The 21,918-nt window shown below is 38.2% G+C and overlaps 1 protein-coding gene across 2 annotated transcripts in view; it reads right to left on the reverse strand.

Moving 5' to 3' along the window:
• LOC129421552 (transient receptor potential cation channel subfamily M member 4) overlaps nucleotides 1–21,918 on the reverse strand; it is a 188,401-nt gene that overhangs the window by 79,673 nt on the left and 86,810 nt on the right. For both annotated transcript variants that reach the window (XR_012369175.1, XM_073866543.1), the window contains exons 7-8: nucleotides 8,930–8,994; nucleotides 8,612–8,842 (exon numbers count right to left, since the gene is read on the reverse strand). Coding sequence is in view for 1 of the 2 variants with exons in the window: in XM_073866543.1 (XP_073722644.1) it covers nucleotides 8,612–8,842; nucleotides 8,930–8,994 (296 nt within the window). In the remaining variant the exon portion in view is untranslated. The remainder of the gene's footprint in view (nucleotides 1–8,611; nucleotides 8,843–8,929; nucleotides 8,995–21,918) is intronic.

Below are 21,918 nucleotides of genomic sequence, written 5' to 3' on the forward strand. Positions count from 1 at the left end.
TAATAGCTAGCTTGTACAACCTAATAAATAAATAAATAAATTAATGAATAAATTAAAACCTTTTTTTTTTGGTCAACACTTCAAAGCATGGTAAATATCATTAATACTCTTTAGTAATATGCTGAAACTTTGAATTGGTTTTCGACTGAGTCTTAACTGCCAAATATGGCCGGCTTGCAATTTTGGCCTTTTCCCATGACCTTAAAATAGTATGTCATACAGAACCATTTGCCACTGTACGTTAGCATTAACGACGGCAGTGGGGCCTCTGGCCTTAGTCAAACGAGTTCTGTTTCCGTTTCTTAAATCATTAACTATATGTAATACACTTAACCAGCAATAGTTAGCCTGTCCGGAACCGAGCTGACTAAAACCACATTACTGTGTGACACTTGTTTTCTATGTGAACGGCCCCTACGCTAATAAGATTTTGTGTCTCTCTCCCTGTCTCGTCCTTGATCCCGAGGACGAGACAAACAGATCCAGTTCCGGTACATGTGAAAGTCGGCACACAACTGATCTACTAGCTGTTCTTCGACGTGATGTCCAGCTGATGCCTGACCAAAGACCACCGGCAGCACCCGCTTAATCTCCGCTTAATCTCCGCTCAATCTCCTTCCGTTTTAATGTGTATATATATATATATACCTCCCAAGGGTTTTTTCCTCCTATGACTTTTTTTACTTCCCCGGCTAAAATTCCGGGGTTTTTTTCTCCTAGGGGGTTTTTCAACCCGGGGAGGCAGCCTTTTTGGGCTTAACTTCTATACGTTACATTAGTAATACGTTTGTTTATAATGTTGATTTATAGCCATAGCAAATTTAACTGCTTGTGCTATCGTTTATTATGTTGTGCTATCTGTCGATTTTCTGTGCTTTTCACTGCATCTATTATGTAAAGCTGCTTTGATACAATTACCAAATTGTGAAAAGCGCTATATAAATAAAATTGAATTGAATTGAATTGAATTGAAAATCATTCTGCTTACTCATTCACATAAAACAATATATTGTTTAGGAATTGTAAGACAGTTTTTGTTTAGAGGGGCCGTATGCGAGAAGGATTGATTGACAGCTGAGCAACAAAAGACTTGCATAATGAGCTGCATAATGAGCCTTTAGGCAGGAATCTGAGAGTGAACTACAGTAAAGAATGTGAGGACAAATGTATACATGTTTGTTTGAGGTTTATTAAGTTAACAATATAATCAAAATAGAAATGAAGGTCAGTAGGACATGTTCAGTTTATTTGGTAACAAACCCTATTCAAAAACTTAACTTGTATAAAATAAGAAACTGATACACAACAGAGCTGATCATGTTACCATATAACTTTATGTCCAAAAAGTGTGAATATGTTTTTCCACTTCATAGTTTTGTACTGATGAGAGGGATGCATACCTGTAAGAGAGTATAAACAGCTGTTAGCATAAATTGTCCACAGAAATACGGTATACCCTTACTAAGGCAGAGGTGGGACAAAGTCATTTTTATGCAAGTCACAAGTAAGTCTCAAGTCTTTGCTTTCGAGGCCCGAGTCAACTCGAGTCAAAGACGAGGCAAGTCCCGAGTCGAGTCACAAGTCAAAGCCAACAAGTCTCAAGTCGAGTCCAAAGTCCTACCATTTTACTTTCGAGTCATTTCAAGTCCTCTTACCACAGAAATAAAATGCGTGCTGTGGACAGGTGGAGGGAGGCCCCTATACTGCATTGCATTCGCAAAAGGTCAAATTGGCCAAAAGTCTGTCAGTCATTTGTGCGCGATAGGGACGCAGAATGGCCACCATGGCTGAAAACTCGCTCCACTGGAGAACTAGAAGCAGGCACTGCCAAGACTCGGATGGCTACTTGAAAGAGTGAAGGAAGGGGTCTTACTGTTCAGTGCCCAGAACAAAAGGGCATACTGTCCTTCTGCCATGTCAATGTAGTCACTTAGCTCTCCTGATTTCACCAAGTGGTTGATGTCCCCAGGGCAACATTATGTTGACCCCGGGACAACATTTCAAACAACCAATCAGATTTCAGAAATAAGTTTACAGTTTGTTTTAAGTTTAAGCTTACAACCAGGATTAGCTGTTTCTAGACCATTGTTTTTCACTTATCATGTCCCTCTGATTTTAGGGTTTGGTTATGGTTAGGGTTGGGGTTTGGTGTGGGTTTAGGTTTTAATTAGAAAAATGTTGTCCTTGGGTCAACACAATATGTTGCCCTGAGGACATCTCTCACTTGGCAAAATCAGTTCGAGCGTAGTGACTTAGCTGCAGTGGTGTAGTCTAGATTTTTGTTTTCCCTTTGACCCTTATGCTCACTCGTCCCAACGCGACACCCCATATGCACCACTACACTCACAGATGCATACAGTATAGATATTCATGTAACTGAGAGCATTCTGAAAGTTTACTCATAAACACATAAACTGAATGTGTATGAACATGTCAGTTTATTATAAGAGAAAAAAAGACTTTAATAGCCATTTTGCATTTACAGCTGGGGAAACTGGACTGATTTTTAGACTAGTTTAGTGTTAATAAACATCTAACTCAGGGCCAAAAGCTACTCAACTGTTAATTAAAATTAAAATAAACTTTTTACAATCTTCAAACCGTGGCTAACACATGCATTGAAGAAGAAAAAAATCCACTCTTTCAATAGCTATTATCTGACAACTATTGATAACATTACCATGTGTAATTTAATGGTGTAAATGTTTTTATTTAATACACATTTAAGATGACCATGAATTAACTCTAATTTGCATATAATATAAGCATTGTCTAAAAATCAAAATAGGCTTTTACTTAATTATTGTTACAAGATTATCATATTGCCTAATATTAGACACCCAAATCAAACAGAAGTTTAAGATCATATAAATCTTGAACGTAGATATATAAATGAATACAGAGAAGGAAAGTTTAACACTGTGAAGCACAAGCAAACATGCTGAAGGCAGCTAAAAATCATCAGGACATAAACACAGGCTTATTTTATTGCATTTGGAGCCTTACCTCCAGATAAAGTAATAAACTGGACTGATGATTTAAATGTTGTTTACTCACATGTGCGTTGTTAACTCTCCGGATTTTATGTTGCAGCACTTGTTCACTTCACATGGATTGTTTATTTACAGTGTCGCGTGAGCAGCTACACTGCAGGTTCGACTTCATTTGGCGCTAAGCAGACCTATTGGTGATGTCAAAGTACCGCAAGAGCGATTCAAAGCAGATTTCTCCATGTGATAACTGGAATCACTCTCGCGATACTTTGCTGTCACTCGCCTGTGGCGCCACATCGGTCTGCTCCCCAGTCACTTTCGCGCCGCTATAGTAATTTCATATGCCGATCGGATCGCGCAGTCGGCAGGAAGTCAAACACACCAAATATATAGCCTAATATGTATATGCATTTCAACTCGCTAAAGTAGCAAGTGTAGCATGCTGGTCAGTGCTTCACTATGACTAAAAGTTTGAAATGTCACAAAACCATGCTGTTACGCATCCTCGCGTTATTTTTAGTGGGTATACGGAATTCCTTAACAATTCCTAGTGGGTATAAGGCGTGTACCTGCGTATCACGTACACTACACCACTGCTGAGCTGTACTGCTGGTACGGTCCCAACAACACCCAAACCAACGTGGGACTACAGTGATTGGCTGTCGTGCAGGCCGCGCGCGTGCTCTCTGCATGCAGGTTGTGCACATTTTTTTCACAGATGCAGATACACTGAGAGCGGCGCGGCCGTGTGAAAAAAAAATTCCCCAGGTTTTCGTGTGAAGTAGCAAGTCTTCTCGAGTCATAAGGCGCAAGTCCAAGTGAAGTCACGAGTCATTGATGTTCAAGTCCAAGTCGAGTTGCAAGTCTTTGTACATTTTGTAGAGTCGAGTCTATAGTCATCAAATTCATGACTCGAGTCTGACTCTAGTCCAAGTCACAAGACTCGAGTCAACACCTCTTACCCTTACATACATATCTGATTTGTACATTTCAATGATAGCACTACATTCAGATAAACTATCATGTACATTTGGACTAACCCTAACGGTGTCGCGTGTAAAGCGCAATGGATGGAATTGTAAACAATATATGGAATCATATTACAGCACACACTTAAAAGATCTTGCAGTGCAGCCTTAAGGGCTCGTTATAGTCATGCGTAGGTCCTACAGCGTAGCCGCGACGCGTAGGTTCCGCGTCGGTTTTCATTTATACTTTTGCATCGTCCTCCGCGTCGACGTGCAAACACACGCGCAAACCGCTGGTAGGCAGTATCCACGCGTGTAACCACAGTAGCAGCGCGACCGTCAGAGAAGAAGAAGCTTGGCAAGTTAACCCACAAACGAAGAAGAAACAGCAACTTGTTGAATGATTTGAGAAGACCACCAATTATGGAAGTAAATAGACTTTTGATGCAGTTTGAGTTAAATCACTCCTAAACTTGGCTCATCTTTGTTTTCACCGTCACAAACGGAAATACCTATGACGCAGTTTTTTTACCTGACGAGAGGGGTTCTGGTGGACCAATCACGGCGCTTGCTGTCCGCGTAGATCTGACGCGCTGTTAAAATTTTTGCGAGGTGCAGGTCAGGCTACGCACAGGCTAAGGATAGCCTACGCCGTTACGCACGACTATAAATCGCCCTTTACTTAAAGTTGCCATGAAGAAAACGAAAGTGAATAACTGTGTCTAACACAGCATTTGCTATTACGTGACGATCACGCGTCCTCATTTGTAAACAATGCGAAAGTTTTTCAATCAGAAGCGTGCAGTCTGCTGAGGTCGCTTGTGTAGGCTGAACTGCACAAGCCATAAGCATATTACATAGCAAATATAAATGAAGATAAATGACTTACAGTTTCTTCAGGAATATATCCTCCTCCATTGCGTCTTCCATTGTTCTTCTTCTTAGGTAACGTTAAAGATAAACGCTTCTCTTCCTCAATGTCCAGACATAAATGAAGTTATTCCTCACGTGTGTGTAAAGTTTATCATCCAAACATGGCCGAGGCTAGCCCCTTTTTAGGGGTGCTTCAGCACCCCTAAAAAGGAGCTCAGCACCCCTAAAACTTGGAGCAAGAAATTGATTTATTCTAAAATGTTCGTTCGTCTTTGACAAGGTTAAATAATGTCCAAAACATACTCCGTAGTTTGTGGTTTAAAATGTATATGTTAAGGTAGAAAATGAAAACCTCCCCGCTTAGCAAATGGTGTCATCCTCTTCTTTTACTTCTCTGTACCTGCATCGCTTAGCCCGACCGTCATTCAGCGCGAAACACACGCAGAGTGAGAATCAGTTAAAAGTGTTGTGATGCACCTTTTTTGTTCAAATCTTACAAAATGTTTACGTTATGTTTATAATGAGCGAGTACATCACGAATCAATCTTTCAAGCCGTGTTTTTGTCTTATGCTGAATCACCAAGGTACACGTATAATAAGTGTTTATTTTCGGATTATTTAAGTCCGGCGGGTACCCGCGCGCTGCGGAGTAGCACAGTACCTGGGTGACTCGTCCATAGACCTAAACGGAGAGAAGTAGCGCCGGTTACAATGTTCTTCCGCAAGACGCATGCAGTTTTGTGCGTCTCAGTAGGTAGTTATATACGTGTTTCTCCGTTGTTAAAGTTTATTGTATGATTTATCGTTAATTTGAGACTTATTTTAACAATCGGGAGTCATGTAAACATGACGTCACGTGCGTCTTTTCTGGTCAGTCGTCATGAAAACATGGCGTTTGGAACAGAGTGAAAACAAACTACATATCACTGTATACCACCAGTACCGGTAAGTTATGTGTGAAATCACTAACTGTCTGACTATAACTAGACAATAAATATTTTTTTAGTTTGTCACATGTAGATAAATATGAAGGGGATAACGTTTTTAACCCTTAGTGCAGGAGTCACAAGGGTTTTGTTTTAGTAAAGGTAATGGTTCAATTAAAGGACTGTTAAAAGAAAAGCTGCAAATTAACAAACTATTAATAAACCTACCATATGTTGTAGGCATAAAAGTTATAAATTAGGAGATTTGTCATTTTGACAAAGGCTTAAAACGACACACTGTATATCCACATAAAACCATACCCACACTGCTGCTGTAGCCCACCTTTTGTCCTGATACTTTAATATGGCATTAATGGCAAAAAAGTGCTAGCTCGCCACTAATTAGAAATAAAAAGGTTGGCAATAAATGCATCTCAAAACTCATCAGATTGATGCTTTAAAATATTTAATTTTAAAAAAAGTCTAAGGGGGAGCATGCTCTAGAGGGGTAATTTTCTTCTCATTTTTTTCACCCCTGACCCGTTTTCATGCCTGAAAGGTCTCCAAAAATCTGGATTTTAGAGTTAGTTGAACCAATGTTAAAATGATAGTTATTTTACAATAGACATATTATTGGTTTCTGTAGGAAAAAAGAGTGGGTGGTGGCAGCGGAGCTCATTGGGTGCTCAGCACCCCTAAAGCTCTAACCCTAGAATCACCTCTGCATCCAAACATGCGGTAAAGTCTTTAAATCTGATAAAACTTTACGCTTTGCTTGTTATGGTTTGAACAGCTCGTGTCTTCATTACCATGTCAACAGCGGTACTCTCTTTACTTCAATGCAGATTATATAAACAAGCTAATTATAATCGAAAACAAATATTGCCTGTTTAAAAGTAGACATTTCAGGCATCTTTGGATATGTGCATCATGTTTGTGTGACGAGAATTCGCGGAGTTTCAACAGATTTTTGTAACGTGTTTTAAGAGACAGCTGGCGGAGACAGAAATGTCAGAATGCACACCCTGTTTATTTTCTTTATTTAACAAAAACACAAAGATCTGTTGTTATTGTGAATGTACACTAATTAAAGAGGACCCTTCACGGTTTTAAATGATGTCAAACACATAAGTGTATGATTATTAATGATGGAGTATTTTAAGTTGATTCTGCTATGATAAGGAGAAAACACGTCAAAACGCAGCGCCATGCTTTTGGACCCCTGGGGGTTAACGACAACAGTGGGGCTTCAGGCCTTAGTCAAACGAGTCGACCTGTTTCATTTTTAAAGATCGGAAGGTGACCATTAGTTACCATAGATACCTTCGCATTGGGCCCCCAATTTGCTAAATCCTCAGCTGTGGGTAACACACCTATGCCGCGACAGTCAGCCTGTCTGGAACCAAGCTGATTTAAACCACATCACTGTGTGACACTAGTACTACATGTAAATGGCCCCTACGCTAATATGATTTTGTTTCTCTCTCCCTGCCTCGTCCCGGACCCCGAGGACAACGAGACAAACAGACCCAGCCCCGGCAAATGCGAAAGTTGGCACACCCCCGATCCACTAGCCGTCCTTCAACGTGATGCCCAGCTGATGCCTGACCAACGACCACTGGCAGAACCCGCTTAATCTCCGCATAATGGCCGCCTGTGGACGCTTAATCTCATTATCCGTTTACATGTGTGTGTGTATATATATATATATATATATATATATATATATATATATATATATATATATATATATATATATACACACATAGCTGCAGCAAATTTAGCTGCTTATGCTATCGTGTATTATGTTGTGCTATCTGTGGGGGCCATCTGTGCTTTTCACTTATTAATGTAAAGCTGCTTTGAAACAATCACCAATTGTGAAAAGTGCTATATAAATAAAATTGAATTGAATTGAATTTTAGCAAGATAGTTCGAAAAAAGAAGAGTGATTTTGGATGTAAGGAGAAGAAAACCTTATTTAGCTTTCCCTGTCTTAAGACAACAGTGGATGCAGTTCGTTTTTCTCGGACAGCAACATAATTGCGAATGAGTTTGTTTGTTCCCTAGCTGCATTTCAGAGAGGACTGCTTTACAAACAAGGCTCAGTTTGACTCCAGATTTTCCACTTGTTTACAACTGTTGGAGCAGTCAAAACTTCAAAAGACCCTGTTTAGGAGTCACAACCACAGGCGTAAGTAAATCAAAATCTCACGTGTTTTGTTTGCTATCACACATACGTGCATGTAATGTAAACAACACGAACAACAGCAAACATTTTTCCCCTCAGTTAGCATTGTACAACATTTACACCTTTTAACATGGGCAAATGCAGTAAAAAACTGGATTACGTTGCTTTTTCATTAAAATAGCGAATAAACAAACAAGGATTAATTACCAGATAGAGACGCCCTGCTGTAATCGTTGCCGCTGTTGTTCCTGTTCGTCGATTACTGAGTGACTCAGAATCCGATTTTGGATCATATATATGTATAATTTAAGGCTGGTTGTTTTAAAAAAAAGTTTTTTTTAAAGTGTGATTTCCATCTATGTTGGCTGTGAATGCAAAAGTAGTATCCAAAGCTGTGCGTACTTGTAACTCTTCAGCTCCGCCCACCGCACGCCTTCAAGTGTTCAACCTTTTCTGCCAAAAATCGGAAAGCCTGTTTTTTCTTTTGAAAACCTGACTACACGAAAGACTCTTTGGACATATGAATGATAAAATACTACTCTATAGGTAAGCAAGATTAACATTAGATTGGCAAAAACATCTTGTGTTATGTCAACTTTAATTTGTGGAAAGTGGCAGCTGTTTTAGCACCTTTGTTTGATGATGATAATAGGTCACTACCTTGTCAACAAGTTTGTCTGTCTCCCGTTCTGAAGGAAAATGCATCTTTAATATCTCAGCCATTCGTTCTCGAAGTTCCATGTTAGGCGTGACTTCCTCCTCTGCTCCTTCAGGTGGAGGCTTTGGAGCAGACTGTACATTTTCCACAATGTCACTCACAAGATTGGCAATTCCCCCTGAACCAGCCAGGACCAACCATGGCATTGCATTCTTCACTGAGAGATCTAATGCCTTAGATCAAGAAACACAATAAGACATATTTTAGTAGCATGACACAGCAAAGAGGATACTTTTTTTGCAAAACTATATCCTGCTCACCTCTAGCATGGCGGCTTCCCCAGATATCAGCATACACAGAACAGGAACATCAATGCTTCCACTGCCTGCACATCAAAATATATGTTTAAACAACAGACATTTCAGTCACAGAGGCCACTATTTAATGGTTTAAACAAATCTTTACACAACAGGATTGTGTAATATGCAGAATGGAATAGAGACTGAGAATGCAGTTTCTAATTCAATTCCTAAATATAAAATACATTTCAATTAGCAAACAGTATGCAGAACTTTTATTAAGTAATAGTAGTAAAAATATCAACCAGAATGCCCACTCCAATTGCATCAACGTAGCAGTACATGCAAACAATTTTATGTAAAAATATAAACGGTACAGATGGACAAACCATCTGCGTAATGATCAAGATATGTTGCCATCCTCATGTCGCTATGATGTTCTGATGCAGAGATATAGGTCCTGCTAAACGGTTGCCATGGTACTCTAATTGATTATTAAGGAGTGGCTTGGCATCCACCAAAGATTACATTACAAGGCGCAAGTGAAACAAACCCACCAAAGTCTCTCTACGTTGTTATGACAAAGAGAAATAGGTGTTGCTAAGTAGTTGCTATGGTACTCTTGTTTTGTTGCTAAATGGTGAAATGGCATCAATTAGTTAATATACTTTAAGCCACAAGTTAAGCGAGACCAGCCATGTGTGTCTACAATTTTCTGACAAAAAATATCTTGCTAAACGGCTGCTAGGATCAGTGTTGGGGGTAACGCATTACAGTAACGTGCATTACGTAATAATATTACTTTTCTGAAGTAACGAGTAAAGTAACGCATTACTTTATAAATGTACACAATAATATTTGAGTTACTTTTTTAAAAAGGTAATGCGAGTTACTTTTCAGTTTAATTAATTCAATGTAATATAAAAAATAAAACAATGTACTGAATAAAACTGAACATATTAACATAGAATTACGCGCTCTCTGCGCCTGAGCGGGAACAGTTTGAGTCAGAAACGAAGATGGCAGGCCAGAGAATGACATTTTTGCGATCATAAAAAACACCACAAGGCCTGAAAGAGATCAAGCCTTAGCCAAGTAAGAAAAAGTAATGCAAAAGTAACTAAAAAGTAACATAAGCATTACTTTCCATGAAAAGTAACTAAGTAATGCATTTAGTTACTTTTTTTGGGAGTAACTTAATATTGTAATGCATTACTTTTAAAAGTAACTTTCCCCAACACTGGCTAGGACACTCTGTTTGGTTGCTAGGGGGTGATTATACTCCAAGCCAATAAAGAAATCACGCATGAAGACTCATGATTTAAGATCCAAGTTTGTAGTAGTTTTAAGCAAACATAACAATCTTTCATATCTTGAGATACAAACCCTGCATGCAACCTCAGGTCATGACTGTGATTAATTAAATTGAATTAAATGATATTTATATAGCGTTTTTAACAATTGTTCATCGTACCAAAGCAGCTTTAATTACATGTAGCACGTTTCTGATGATACACTTCAGTTCTGCAAAGATACAGCTGTTTGACCATATGGCTTGCTTGCCATATAAGGTTTTGTTCAATTATAAGGCCAACTAATGGCACAGGCACACCACCTCTTGTGTGTAGCCTCAAATTTTGCCCATACATCAGCTTGTTAGATCTGGTAAAAAGATCTAATTTCATTAAGGAGTTATAACCATATTTGTCTAAAAAAATTAATGCAACTTTTCGAGGTGTTTTGGAAATTTTGAACATTTCCGATGGAAATGCATTAGCATACAGTACAGAAGTGTACGTTATGTTTCCTATTTTGGTTTTGAGTTGACCGAAATGACGCTTGCAAAGATATTTGCAATTGTTTTTGTAGCACTATTTGGCAATGTTGGACTAAGCGTAAGGCATGTTTAGTATTGTTGTACTCTGAAAGGGGTTTTTCCTTTTTTTTATTTCCCCGGCTAAAAGCCCAGGGTTTTTTTTTCTCCTAGGGTTTTTTTTAACCAGGGGAGGCAGGCTTTTTGGGCTTAACTTAGCTTCCTCTTCTAGACGTTACATTAGTAATATGCTCGCTTATAATGTTGAACTGCTCATGCTATCGTGTATTATGATTTGCTATCTGTCGTTTTTATGTGCTTTTCACTGCTTCTATTAATGTAAAGCTGCTTTGAAACAATTAACTATTGTGAAAAGCGCTATATAAATAAAATTTAATTGAATTGAAATGACCAGGGGTCTCATTTATAAAACTCATTTATAGACTTACTAAAAGTCTATGTACGCACAAAAGCCAGAAATGGCATATGCCAAAAAAAAGTAAGACTTATAAAACAAAGCAATTTTCCATTTATAAATCACAGATCACCTGCAAGTGTGTGTACATGAATCATCATCAGATCCCACCCTTCCCTCTCCCGTCAAGTTTGTTTTTTTATAGATCACAACCTGGCTTTGCGTGGGAACTGGCTTTATAAATGAGACCCCTGGGGCCTCATTTATCAAGTGTGTATACAAACAAAAGTGTGCGTAAAGTGTGGAATTTATCAAATTGCACTTATACGTAGAAATGTGTAAATTTTACGCACACCTCGGAGTATGCGTACGCAGAGCATCTAGTGGTAGAATAGTGATACTACACAGGACTGTCCATCCCCAGCGTTAAAAGAACACTTTGTCTATTTATTATCCACCCCCAGGTGTTAAAAATGATTACTGTTAATAAAGTAACTGCAAATCAGTGTTGAAGTAGTGCGTTTTCAAAGATTGCGCCGATGATGCTGGTTTAGGGTGGCCATTCGTGCCAGTTCCGCCGGACACGTCCCGAACATGTTTTCGGGTTCGTTCTCCGGAAGTCACGTTGCTTGACTGCATACGTCATCGAGGTTCTCACATTTCAGTTAAAATACATTAGAAAATTAAGATATATTTCTTTTAAGACACACAATCATTGTAGTTTCATTCTTACCTTGAAATGTAACGGTTGCTTTTCTGAAATGAAACCCGAAATATTAAACCTTGATACCGTATGCGGTCGATCAACGCGACCCCCGGAGAACGAACACGAAAACATGCCCGGGACGTGCCCGACGGAACCGGCACGAACATGCTGGTTATGCGGCTGTCCAAGGAAAGTTCTCTCATTGTCTGTCCTCTGACAGTTGCGCTGATTTCAGGTCGGTGTGCTGTGACACGTTTTTTTTTTTTTGGGCTGATAATTTAATGTCAAACCACTTTTTTATTTCTAGAAGTGTTCTCATACAAAAACGGAATTAACCGCACTGGTAACATGTTCCCATGCAGATTTGTTTTCTTTTGTTAGTCATTCCTTCCGCACTAAGTGAATCAAACAGGATGTGTTAATAGGATTTAACCTCATCCACCAGTAACTCAATTTCTGTAAAGTTCCTCTTTTACGCTGTCTTTGCCATTATTGTGATGAGGGAAAAAGCACAACCACGTGACTTATAACGGGAGGTGTTGTCCCCATATATGGTTCATTGGAGGCATTTCAGAATGCAAATGACCATGAATGTGCAGGAGCATGGTCATTAAGAACACATGGGATTTATTATTAAAGATTACTTACTGATGTGCAGAGGTGTAAAAAGTACTCAAAAATGTTACTCAAGTGAAAGTACAAGTACTGAGTGTAAATTTTACTCAATTGTAAGTAAAAGTATCTGGCCAGAATCACACTTAAGTAAAAGTTAAAAAAAGTACCACATTAAAATTGTACTTGAGTATTAAAAAAGTAAAAGTAATAGAAAAAATGAAAACTAGAGATTCTTGTTTAAGCTTTTAATCTCTTAAAACATGAAGTGAATGCACCACATACAATGTTTTATCCTGCTTTACAGTTTGTATTTAATTGTTTTTAATTACCAAACTATAAAACTACCTAGTTCCAGTATGCAACATGCTACTTAAAGTTGTAAAACCTCGAATTTAACTTAAGCAGAAGCTGATTTTCAAAATTGAGTATCAAGCCTCTCACAGGCAGCCAGTGCAAAAAGAGTTGTATTAGACCTTGTTCACACTGACAGTCCAAATACGTTTGAATGGCCAAAAACCACATGAAATCTGTTTTTTTCTTTTCCGTTTAAGGCTATATACAGAGGTGGTTTTCAAATCACATTTCCAGAAATACATTTAAGTCTGACCGCTCTGATTGCATTTTTGTAGCTTTCGGTTACGTGATGCTGTCGCGTCACGTACAATGTAAACACAATTGTTGTGCCAGTGTGACGTCATTGCCATAGAAACAGTGCAGAAAATCGGAATGCGGAAAACGGCAAAACACTACAGGACGCACAGATCGGATCTAAACAGTTGTGATACACAATTTGGACAGTGAGTCTGTCCAATCAGACATGCACCAAAATCAGATTTGGACTGACATTGTGAACAAGGTCTTAGTCTTGATAGAGAGACTGCAAATAACAGGGAACGTGAGCAGAGACTTCCTGGTGTCTGAAACTCAGGCCAGATATTCATAAAACTCTTTGCTGGCTTAATGTGTTGTCGGTTTCAAAGAAGCGAAAAAATCTTCATCCGAAGAGCCCACTCGCAAGTCTCTAGCCCTTTCCCGGGCCAAGATACGGCCAACCCATCCTGGATTTTCCCTTTGCCTTAGCTTGGGTGCCTTAAGTTCGGGGCGTTTGCCCGATGGGGCCTTTCCAACAAGCCCACCCACAAGTCTCTAGCCCGTTCCCCGGCCGAGACACGGCGGCCTTTTCCCCGATTTTCCCATGGCTGTAGCTTGGGCACCTTAAGTCCCCTCTGGTATAAGCGACCCAAAGGCATCCAAGCTACGGTCGTGGGAAAATCAGGGGAATGACTGCTGTATCTCAGCCGGGGGATAGGGTTAGAGAGTCAGGGGTTGGCTCGTTGGAAAGGCCCTCTCAGGTAGAATAAGGGTCGCGAAGGGCGAATGCCCCAGAATTAAGGCGACCAAGCTACGGACTTTGGAAATTCAGGAGACTGTCAGCCACAGAAAAGGGTTAGGGAGTCAGCTCACTGAAAAGGCCTTCTTGGGTAGGATAAGGGACCTGAAGGGTGAACACCCCGGACTTAAGGTGCCTGAGTTATGGCCATATGAATTTCAGGGAGTGGCCAAGGAAAATAAATAACATTTAAATTAAACTGGCCGTCAGCACAATTCAATTGGTTTGGTAAGAGTAAGGGAAAATAGAATAAAGTGATCTCTAAAAAATAAGTACTTTTTGACTGTAAATAAAATTGTAAGGAGTAAAAAGTACTTTTTTTCCTTTAAAAAATGTAATTAAGTAAAAGTTACAGTACTGATTTTAAATTGTACTCAAGTAAAGTAAAAATACCCAAAAATAATACTTAAGTACCGTAATCAAGTAAAATTACTCAAGTACGAACCATGTGCGCACGTTTGATAAATCTTGATTTTTTTTGTACTTATGCACATACTAAATTTCATTCGTAGGTAAAAATATAGAACATTTTCTACGCAATGTTGATAAATGAGGCCCCAGGACTCTAAAGAAATAACTCAATGTCAAATCAAGTTAGATCAAAGTGGACAGGCATATGCTCCTCAGGTCCGTCAATGGCTACTCAACTACTGCATTGCAGTTTTCGGCTCTAGCTCTCATACCCATAGTTCCCAAACTGTGTTTGGGGAATCATTTTGGAAGGCCGCTTGGCTGTTACAGTGCACTGCACTTAAAAAAACAGTTTATTTTAGACTAAAAAAGAATAAATATTAATTGGTTCACTTGTTTATTGTGTATGGACACTGGATGCCCTGCGTTTATAGCATATGATCGCAAGTTTAATGTGCCTTTATAGATGTCAACTGGGGCATTTACAGCATAAAAGAACACGTTCATTGTGCTTTCATGAATGCGCAACTGCCGTGTTTACAGCCCAGATGAAGCACTGGCCGTGTGGTAGCTAGTTGAGGCTTTCCATTTCTTCTTAAGTGTGGCTGTCTGCCTTCTGTAAATATAACATAATACAGTAATATTTTTCAGTTTTAGGATTTTTTGTTCACAAATAATTGCTGTATTTACATAGTTATTTCATATTTTTGTTGAGCTTGAATGTGTAAAATGTGTTGACCTTATGAGACTTTACAACAAAAATCAAGTATTTTAGGAGCAGTATGTTTATATAAAGAATACAGTAGGCATGTTGGAAAAATGTAATCAACATTAATAACCACAATTACAACATCATGGGGAATAGGAGAGAAAAAGTACTATTTTTCAGATAAAAGCAATTTAAAAAAAAAAATCTTTTAGACAGAGATGTATTTTTGATGTGGTCAATAACTTACAAGTGTGGTCTATAAATATCAGATGGAATTTTGTGCAAATGTAGAATGACTTCAGTATAATTTCACTTTAAACATAAATTGCAGCTACTTTTAATTGGTGTTACTTTCGACCCTGTCAAGTTGAGACTAAGGCAATGTTTACATTAATGTGTTTATCCTTTAAAACGCATTATTTTGCTACGTTTACGCCTTTCATTTACACACTACACCACTGTTTTCGACCCTCATAAACGGATTCGTTCGCAAACACTGCAGACCCTGTTTTAGTTTGAGAACTCAGACGTTGCGCTGCAGTGTAAATGAATGTAGACGGAGTCTTATGTAAACGAACAGCTAATGTTAACGTGACAGCGCATCATTTTCAAAGAAAATTTTTATTCAGGTAAATGGAGGTTTACAACGGAGGTTTTGCCAAAAATAGTAAACATCTACACTGTAAAAAATCCAATTAATGATATGTTGGACGGGCAAAAATATATAAATTAAACCAATTTTCTTGTTTGAGCTTAGTTGAGAAGACATATTATTTTAAGTCTAGATAAATCTGTGTTTAAAACATTAAATGAATGGTTATTTTCAAATCCAGTCAACATTCAGAATGGCTAGTTTTGACTTAACTAATTAAGAGAAATCTGGTCAATATGTGAACTTATGACAGCTATGTTTCCTGACAATAAAATGCTCATAATATTACTGTTATTTGGTCACAAAATGTAATTGTAAGAGTTGTTCAAGTGTGAATGTATGTGCTTTAAGTTTAAATATGCGGTCGGTTAATAAAGATAGCGTCTATTTAAAAATGTGCTCTGACACTTTCGAACGGAGATGAGCTCCAGAATATCACCGTCGCTCAAGCACTCACACCCCGCCTCGCCTCGGCTAGCCCATCAGAAATCGACTGCTGGCTCTGATATCTCTGAGGCGTTTAGATGTGATTTAATTCATTTTAATTTCTCATACTTAACAATGAAAGGGTTATGTTTTAAATCATATTTTAGGATTGCACTTAATTGATATCGCTGTTGAGTGATGTTTCATATCTTTTACATTTGTTATAACCGGGCTGCCTGCGAATTTGAACTTCAGAGCTGAAGGAGCGGGTGGAGAAATAGTCCCAATATCATAACAATCTTAAATAAAACTTCTAATACAGGGCTATTCTATTGGCGGCCCGCGGGCCAAACCCGGCCCCCAAGGTAATTTGATCCGGCCCTTTATGTAGTCTGTAAAAAAGACATCTCTAGAATAAATGTAGTAAGTTAGACAATGGGCCCTACAGTTACGAGTTGAGGCGCGTGCGTCTGTTACATAAAGCATGATCGAGCAGCTGTGTCACGTGTTTATATTCGCGCTTTGGTCCACAAGTTCAACGCGATCGCCTCCCCCGCTCGCGCCCGCGTCTCAAGACGCGATAGCTGACAGTGGTCAGTTAAAGACCGGACTCTATGGCTGTTTGAACTTTATTTGTTGTATTTCCAGCTTAAAACACTGCCTTTTCCAACAATTGTTGTCTGATATCTTTATGCTTATCCACAATGACATTAACGTTAGATGTCTTAATAAAGGAAACTTGTTGAAACGATTTTGTGAACTAGACAAAAGATCCTGCCGTTTCTCCAAAATTCAAAGCAGACAAGGGCTCAAATATTATGCGAATCTTCATTCTCACACAAGAATGCAATTAAAACAAGTAACAGTAAAACGCCCATCGCTCACAGCCAGCACCACTGTATGCGTGACAAACATACACCCGATTTTACTGCTCTTGGGCAATCTAAAAACATATTCTGTCTTATTAGAAGGTAGCCTCATGTTTGCCAATTATTAAGATGGCTGTTGTAGTTTAAATAGGGCTACCGTAATAATTAGCTTTGACAAAAAACAGGTTAAAACAGTTATGTTCCATAATATAAACTTTTTTATTATGTGTACTGAAGTGAGTAAATTAGTTAAATTCTCAATGAGTGTGGTATGGCTCTTATTTACCTATTTAAATGTAGAATAAAGCTTACTTGGGCATCTTACAATGCACTTATGTTGTTATGCAATTTTAAAATACAACATATAAACATGTCTGGATGAAGAAAAAGCCTACTTTGACATCTAACAATGCACTAATGTTGTTGGATGCAGTTTCAAAATACATGTTTGTAGAAAAGCCTATTGTACAATGCACTAATTTTGTTTTTATGCAGTTTCAAAACATAACATTTAGTATGTTTAAATGTAAGAAAATGTAGTCATCATCACTGTTCTATCTCCGGCCCCTCAATTGAGATGCTCTTTACTGGCCCCCACAACAAACTAATTGAATAGCCCTGTTCTAATATACCCGTGTGTGTACCCGTGTGTGTGCGCGCGTGCGTGTGTGTGTTTGTATGTGCGTGTGTTAACTTTTAAATTTAAAATCTCTTAACTCGGAAGGATCTGGATCACAGGTCATTTCATCTGAGATCAATCCGCACGTTTCAGCCGGAATCACTTGTTTCACACAACGACACAAGTCATCAGCCGTTTCCTCAAGTTCACGCAGATAAGTGTTTGTAAAAAAATTTTAATGTTAGACTATATGTATATATTAGCAAAGACGCAAATACTCAACGTTTTTGTAAAGATAGAAGTTATATAAAAGGTGTGTTATGTTATGTGTCCGAGTTAAAGTGGAGGTATTTTAGTTAAGATAGCCTGGATATAGGGTTGGATTACCGGACAGGGTTTAGGACTCTGTCTTAATTATAATTGGGACATTTTTACAAACAAACCTAATAAAATACAATACTGGCGTGCATTTTGAGACAAAACAATAGCACTCATATGTTAAGAGATGTCAGTATTTTGGTCAGTGATAAGCCCTGTCCGAGAAAACTGCCCAATAGTGTTTAATTCAATTACGTGTGATGTCTGAGGGAAATTTGGCAATTTTAGGGAATAAAGTCTTTCACCGTCAAGCTTTATTATATTAAACATGTATTTATGTATGTGTGTGTGTATTTATATTCCTCTGTTTATCAAACCAGAGCGGTAATGATGTGGAGAGGCAGACCAGAGGGATGCATGGCAAAAGAAGTTCTTCTAAATGGCCCGGCAGATGTTCTGACTGACTTTGGAGTGCTTTTTGGACTGTTTTATGCCTTCTATTTAGAAAAGACTTAATTTTGTATGTTCAGTCTGTATGGTAATTGAAGAAAGCTTTTGTTTTTATGTGACTGAAGTTAATTATTTTGTTAACAACACCAGCATCAATTATTATATAAATAATTTTTAAAAAGTTTATTAAAAATTTCAAAATAATAAATATTAATTGAAGTAACACATAAAACATTGAGTAAATACAATTTTTTTTTGCTGTAAGTTTTTAAAGATTGAACTGATTAAAACATTTTAGTTGATTGAACTATAAAGCTAGTTTTTTTACTTTTTTACTTTTTTATATTTGAGTCAAGTTTGGGCCAACTAAAAAACAACAATCCAGGTAACACTTTGGAGTCAGAAATTGAGTGAACGTAAAATTTCTGTGGAACTAGTTACTAAAAAATAATTAATTGAGCCAACAATTTATTTTTTACAGTGTACCAACCAGCTATTATAAATGCAGATTATCAGATTGTTTTAACATGTATCCTTATAGATAATGTCTGTTTTATATTTATATTTGAGTATTGTTGGGTTTGAATATTGTTGTAATGTTGTTTATGTTTTCTTTAAAATTAGTTAACTTATTACAAAAGATAGACTGTAATTTTAAACGTCATATAGGGCGTTGTAAAGGCCAATATGAAGGGAGAATTGTAATGGGTCAGACATTATTTTCAAGTTTAATTTAAGTTTTGTTTGCTACTTTAAAATGAATTTCGTTTCATATAATTTGTCTCTTAATTTTAATCGATGTTTTGTTGATAAGTTTTGTGAATATAAATGAATAAAAACAAAAAAATCAACGTCATATTAATATTTAATGCTCTTTGCTATTACTGTGTTGCTAGCGGAAGGACGTGCACGGACCTCGCATACTTTTAAAAATTAACGTCATATTAATTTTTATTAAATAATTGCACACTGAACAGCGACAGATAAGGGGAGATAAGTTATTTGGTGTTTACCTCTTATTGGGGCGGTTTCCCGGACCAGGATTAGCTTAATCCAGGACTAGACCTTAGTTTAATTAGGAAATATAACTAGTTTTAACAAACATGCCTTACTAAAAACATTACCTGTGTGCATTTTGAGGTAAAATAAATGGCACTGATGTATTTTAAGATATGTAAGTTCAAGTTGTTTTCAGTTTGGAGAGCTCTTAAAAGTGTTTAAGTCTAGGACTAGTCTAATCCCTATCCGGGAAACCGCCCCTACATGTTTGATTGAAGTTTGGATTTGCTGAAATGTATTTTTTCTTCAAGTTCCCTACTGTTTCGTACTGTTCACTTGAATGCTTCCTTTTTAAATCATAAAGACCTTTCTGTTTGGTTTATAACATCAACATTAACCTATTAAGGTCTTTACACACCGGGACGTTTTTCGGGCGCGTTTATCGTCGACGTTTAACGTCTCGTGACTCAATAACGAGCGCCAATGTGAGTGCGCACACCCACGCGAAAAGTGCGACGCGCAAAAGCGTCATTTTCAGAAAAACGCCTCGGACGCGTTTTTTTGGTTTGACGCGGCGCGTTAAAAGTTGGCCGACCAATGAGATTGGCGCTTTTGTTCACGTGCCTGGCGCTGCTGAAGTTCCAGTAAAACACGACTTGGTGGCGCTCAAGCACAAAATGGTCTTGCGGAGCACGTGGAACAGGTAAACACACAAAGAAGATGCATCGAGGCTGTGGAGGTTTATGAAGGTGTCGGAGTTCCTCACATCATCGACTGAATTTTGAAGGTAACATATATACATTAGAACATTTCAATACATAGCTGTGTGGGCCATATGATTAGATTAAACTTTATTGTCATTACACAAGTACAAGGCAACGAAATGCAGTTAAGGTCTAACCAGAAGTGCAAAAGCAGTATAAAAAGTGCAGGGTATCAATAATAATTGCATAGGTGCAGGATTATGTAATACGATGTAAACACTTACTATGTATGGGTGGTACTATGAACATAATACACAGAAATGTACAAATGGATATGTACATAATAAACTTAACAGAACAGTAGTGAAATTAATATTTAAGTAGTGCATGAATGAATTTGTATTGTAGTCAGTTAAGAGTGCAATGGCTTAAGTTATTGTGAATAGTTATTCTAATATTCAGTACACAGGGGTGCAAACGATGCAATTCAAGTAGTCCAGCAGTGCAAATGAACAGGGAGTATGAAATAGACAGTCCAGTAGTGCAAATCTACATTATAACTGTGCAAGTAATAAAAAATGATTATTGATGCATTACATTACGATATGTAATGCACTGACATTGAACACTTCATACCATGGCATGTTCCCTGTACACCGTGATATCATGTTTTGTTGTTTGCACCATAGTATTTCATTGTGTGTAACTGGAACCTGTTGTACACAAACGTGGACAATTACACTGCTTCATGTTCAAAGAAAAATATTTGGTTATTATATTCATTGCTTCTTCCTAACCCCAAATAGCTTGGAGAAATCTAAAATGCAAGCCAAACCAAAGGTGGGGTTTTAGGAGGTTAATTTGTGTTCTGTGTATAGGTAACATCTGCTGCATTTGTTCAGCCAGATAAAATACCATGAATCTAAATTACATTTGTAATCAAATATTGACCTGATGGATATCGTGGCATGGCCCTCAGTGTGAAAGATTGTTTCTGATGAAAACTAAATTTATCTTTACAGTGTTAACAGCAATATTTCTGCTAAAAATTATGTGAGCAAAAGTGAGGAGGCCCCAGCAAGCACGTCTTCAGGATCGTCCAGCACCAGCCGTGACAAGGTCAAATCTAAACAAAAGAAAACAGTCCGAGACGAACCTCTGGAAATGTACCTCTTATCAAGAGATGCTAAAGGGAAAAAAATTGAAAGCGAAGCACAGAAGAGAGAAAGAAGAGCACAGAAGGAGCGCTCTGCCAGTTTTGGGTCACACCTATAGGGGCTGTTTACACTTGGTATTAAGATGTGTTTTCATCGATCGGATCACAAGTGGACGAGAGAGACACATGACGTTTACACCTGGTATTTAAATCCGTCTCTTTTGTCCACTTTCAACCGCTTCTGTGCTGAATACTATGAGGGGGTGGTCTGTGAGACGGTGGGCGAGTCTCTCTGCTGTCATTCAAACCCGAGCGGGAGTAATGAAGAGTTTATATGGACGCAAACTAATATTATGTCGGAGTGCACTGCTTGTTTAGCAAGTAAACATGCTGCACAGTGTTTTGTACATGAGTATGTAAGAGCTTTCTTTGAATTTTCAGCGCAATTGATGAAATAGGATCGCGCAACTTTCACACGCTTTCAAAACGAAACTACGGAGATCAGCCGCTTAGTTTTATCAATGAAAGGCCAAAAATAGCGCTGTTCACCGAATGTTCACGCCAGAAGTCAAAAAAGACGTAAAACTTGTGTTTAATACCTCAGATTAGATAAATGGGCGGAGAGAAGGCGGTCGCGTGTGGCTGTTCGAACGCATTCAACCACATGTGCGTTCCGCAGCTCCAAAGTGATCCGATCGAAAGTGGCTTCGACCACCTCTGGATGTGGTTGAAAGTGGTCGAAAGTGGACGAGCTCAAA

This window comes from Misgurnus anguillicaudatus, chromosome 4 (assembly GCF_027580225.2).
Source record: "Misgurnus anguillicaudatus chromosome 4, ASM2758022v2, whole genome shotgun sequence".
NCBI classification, from domain to species: domain Eukaryota; kingdom Metazoa; phylum Chordata; class Actinopteri; order Cypriniformes; family Cobitidae; genus Misgurnus; species Misgurnus anguillicaudatus.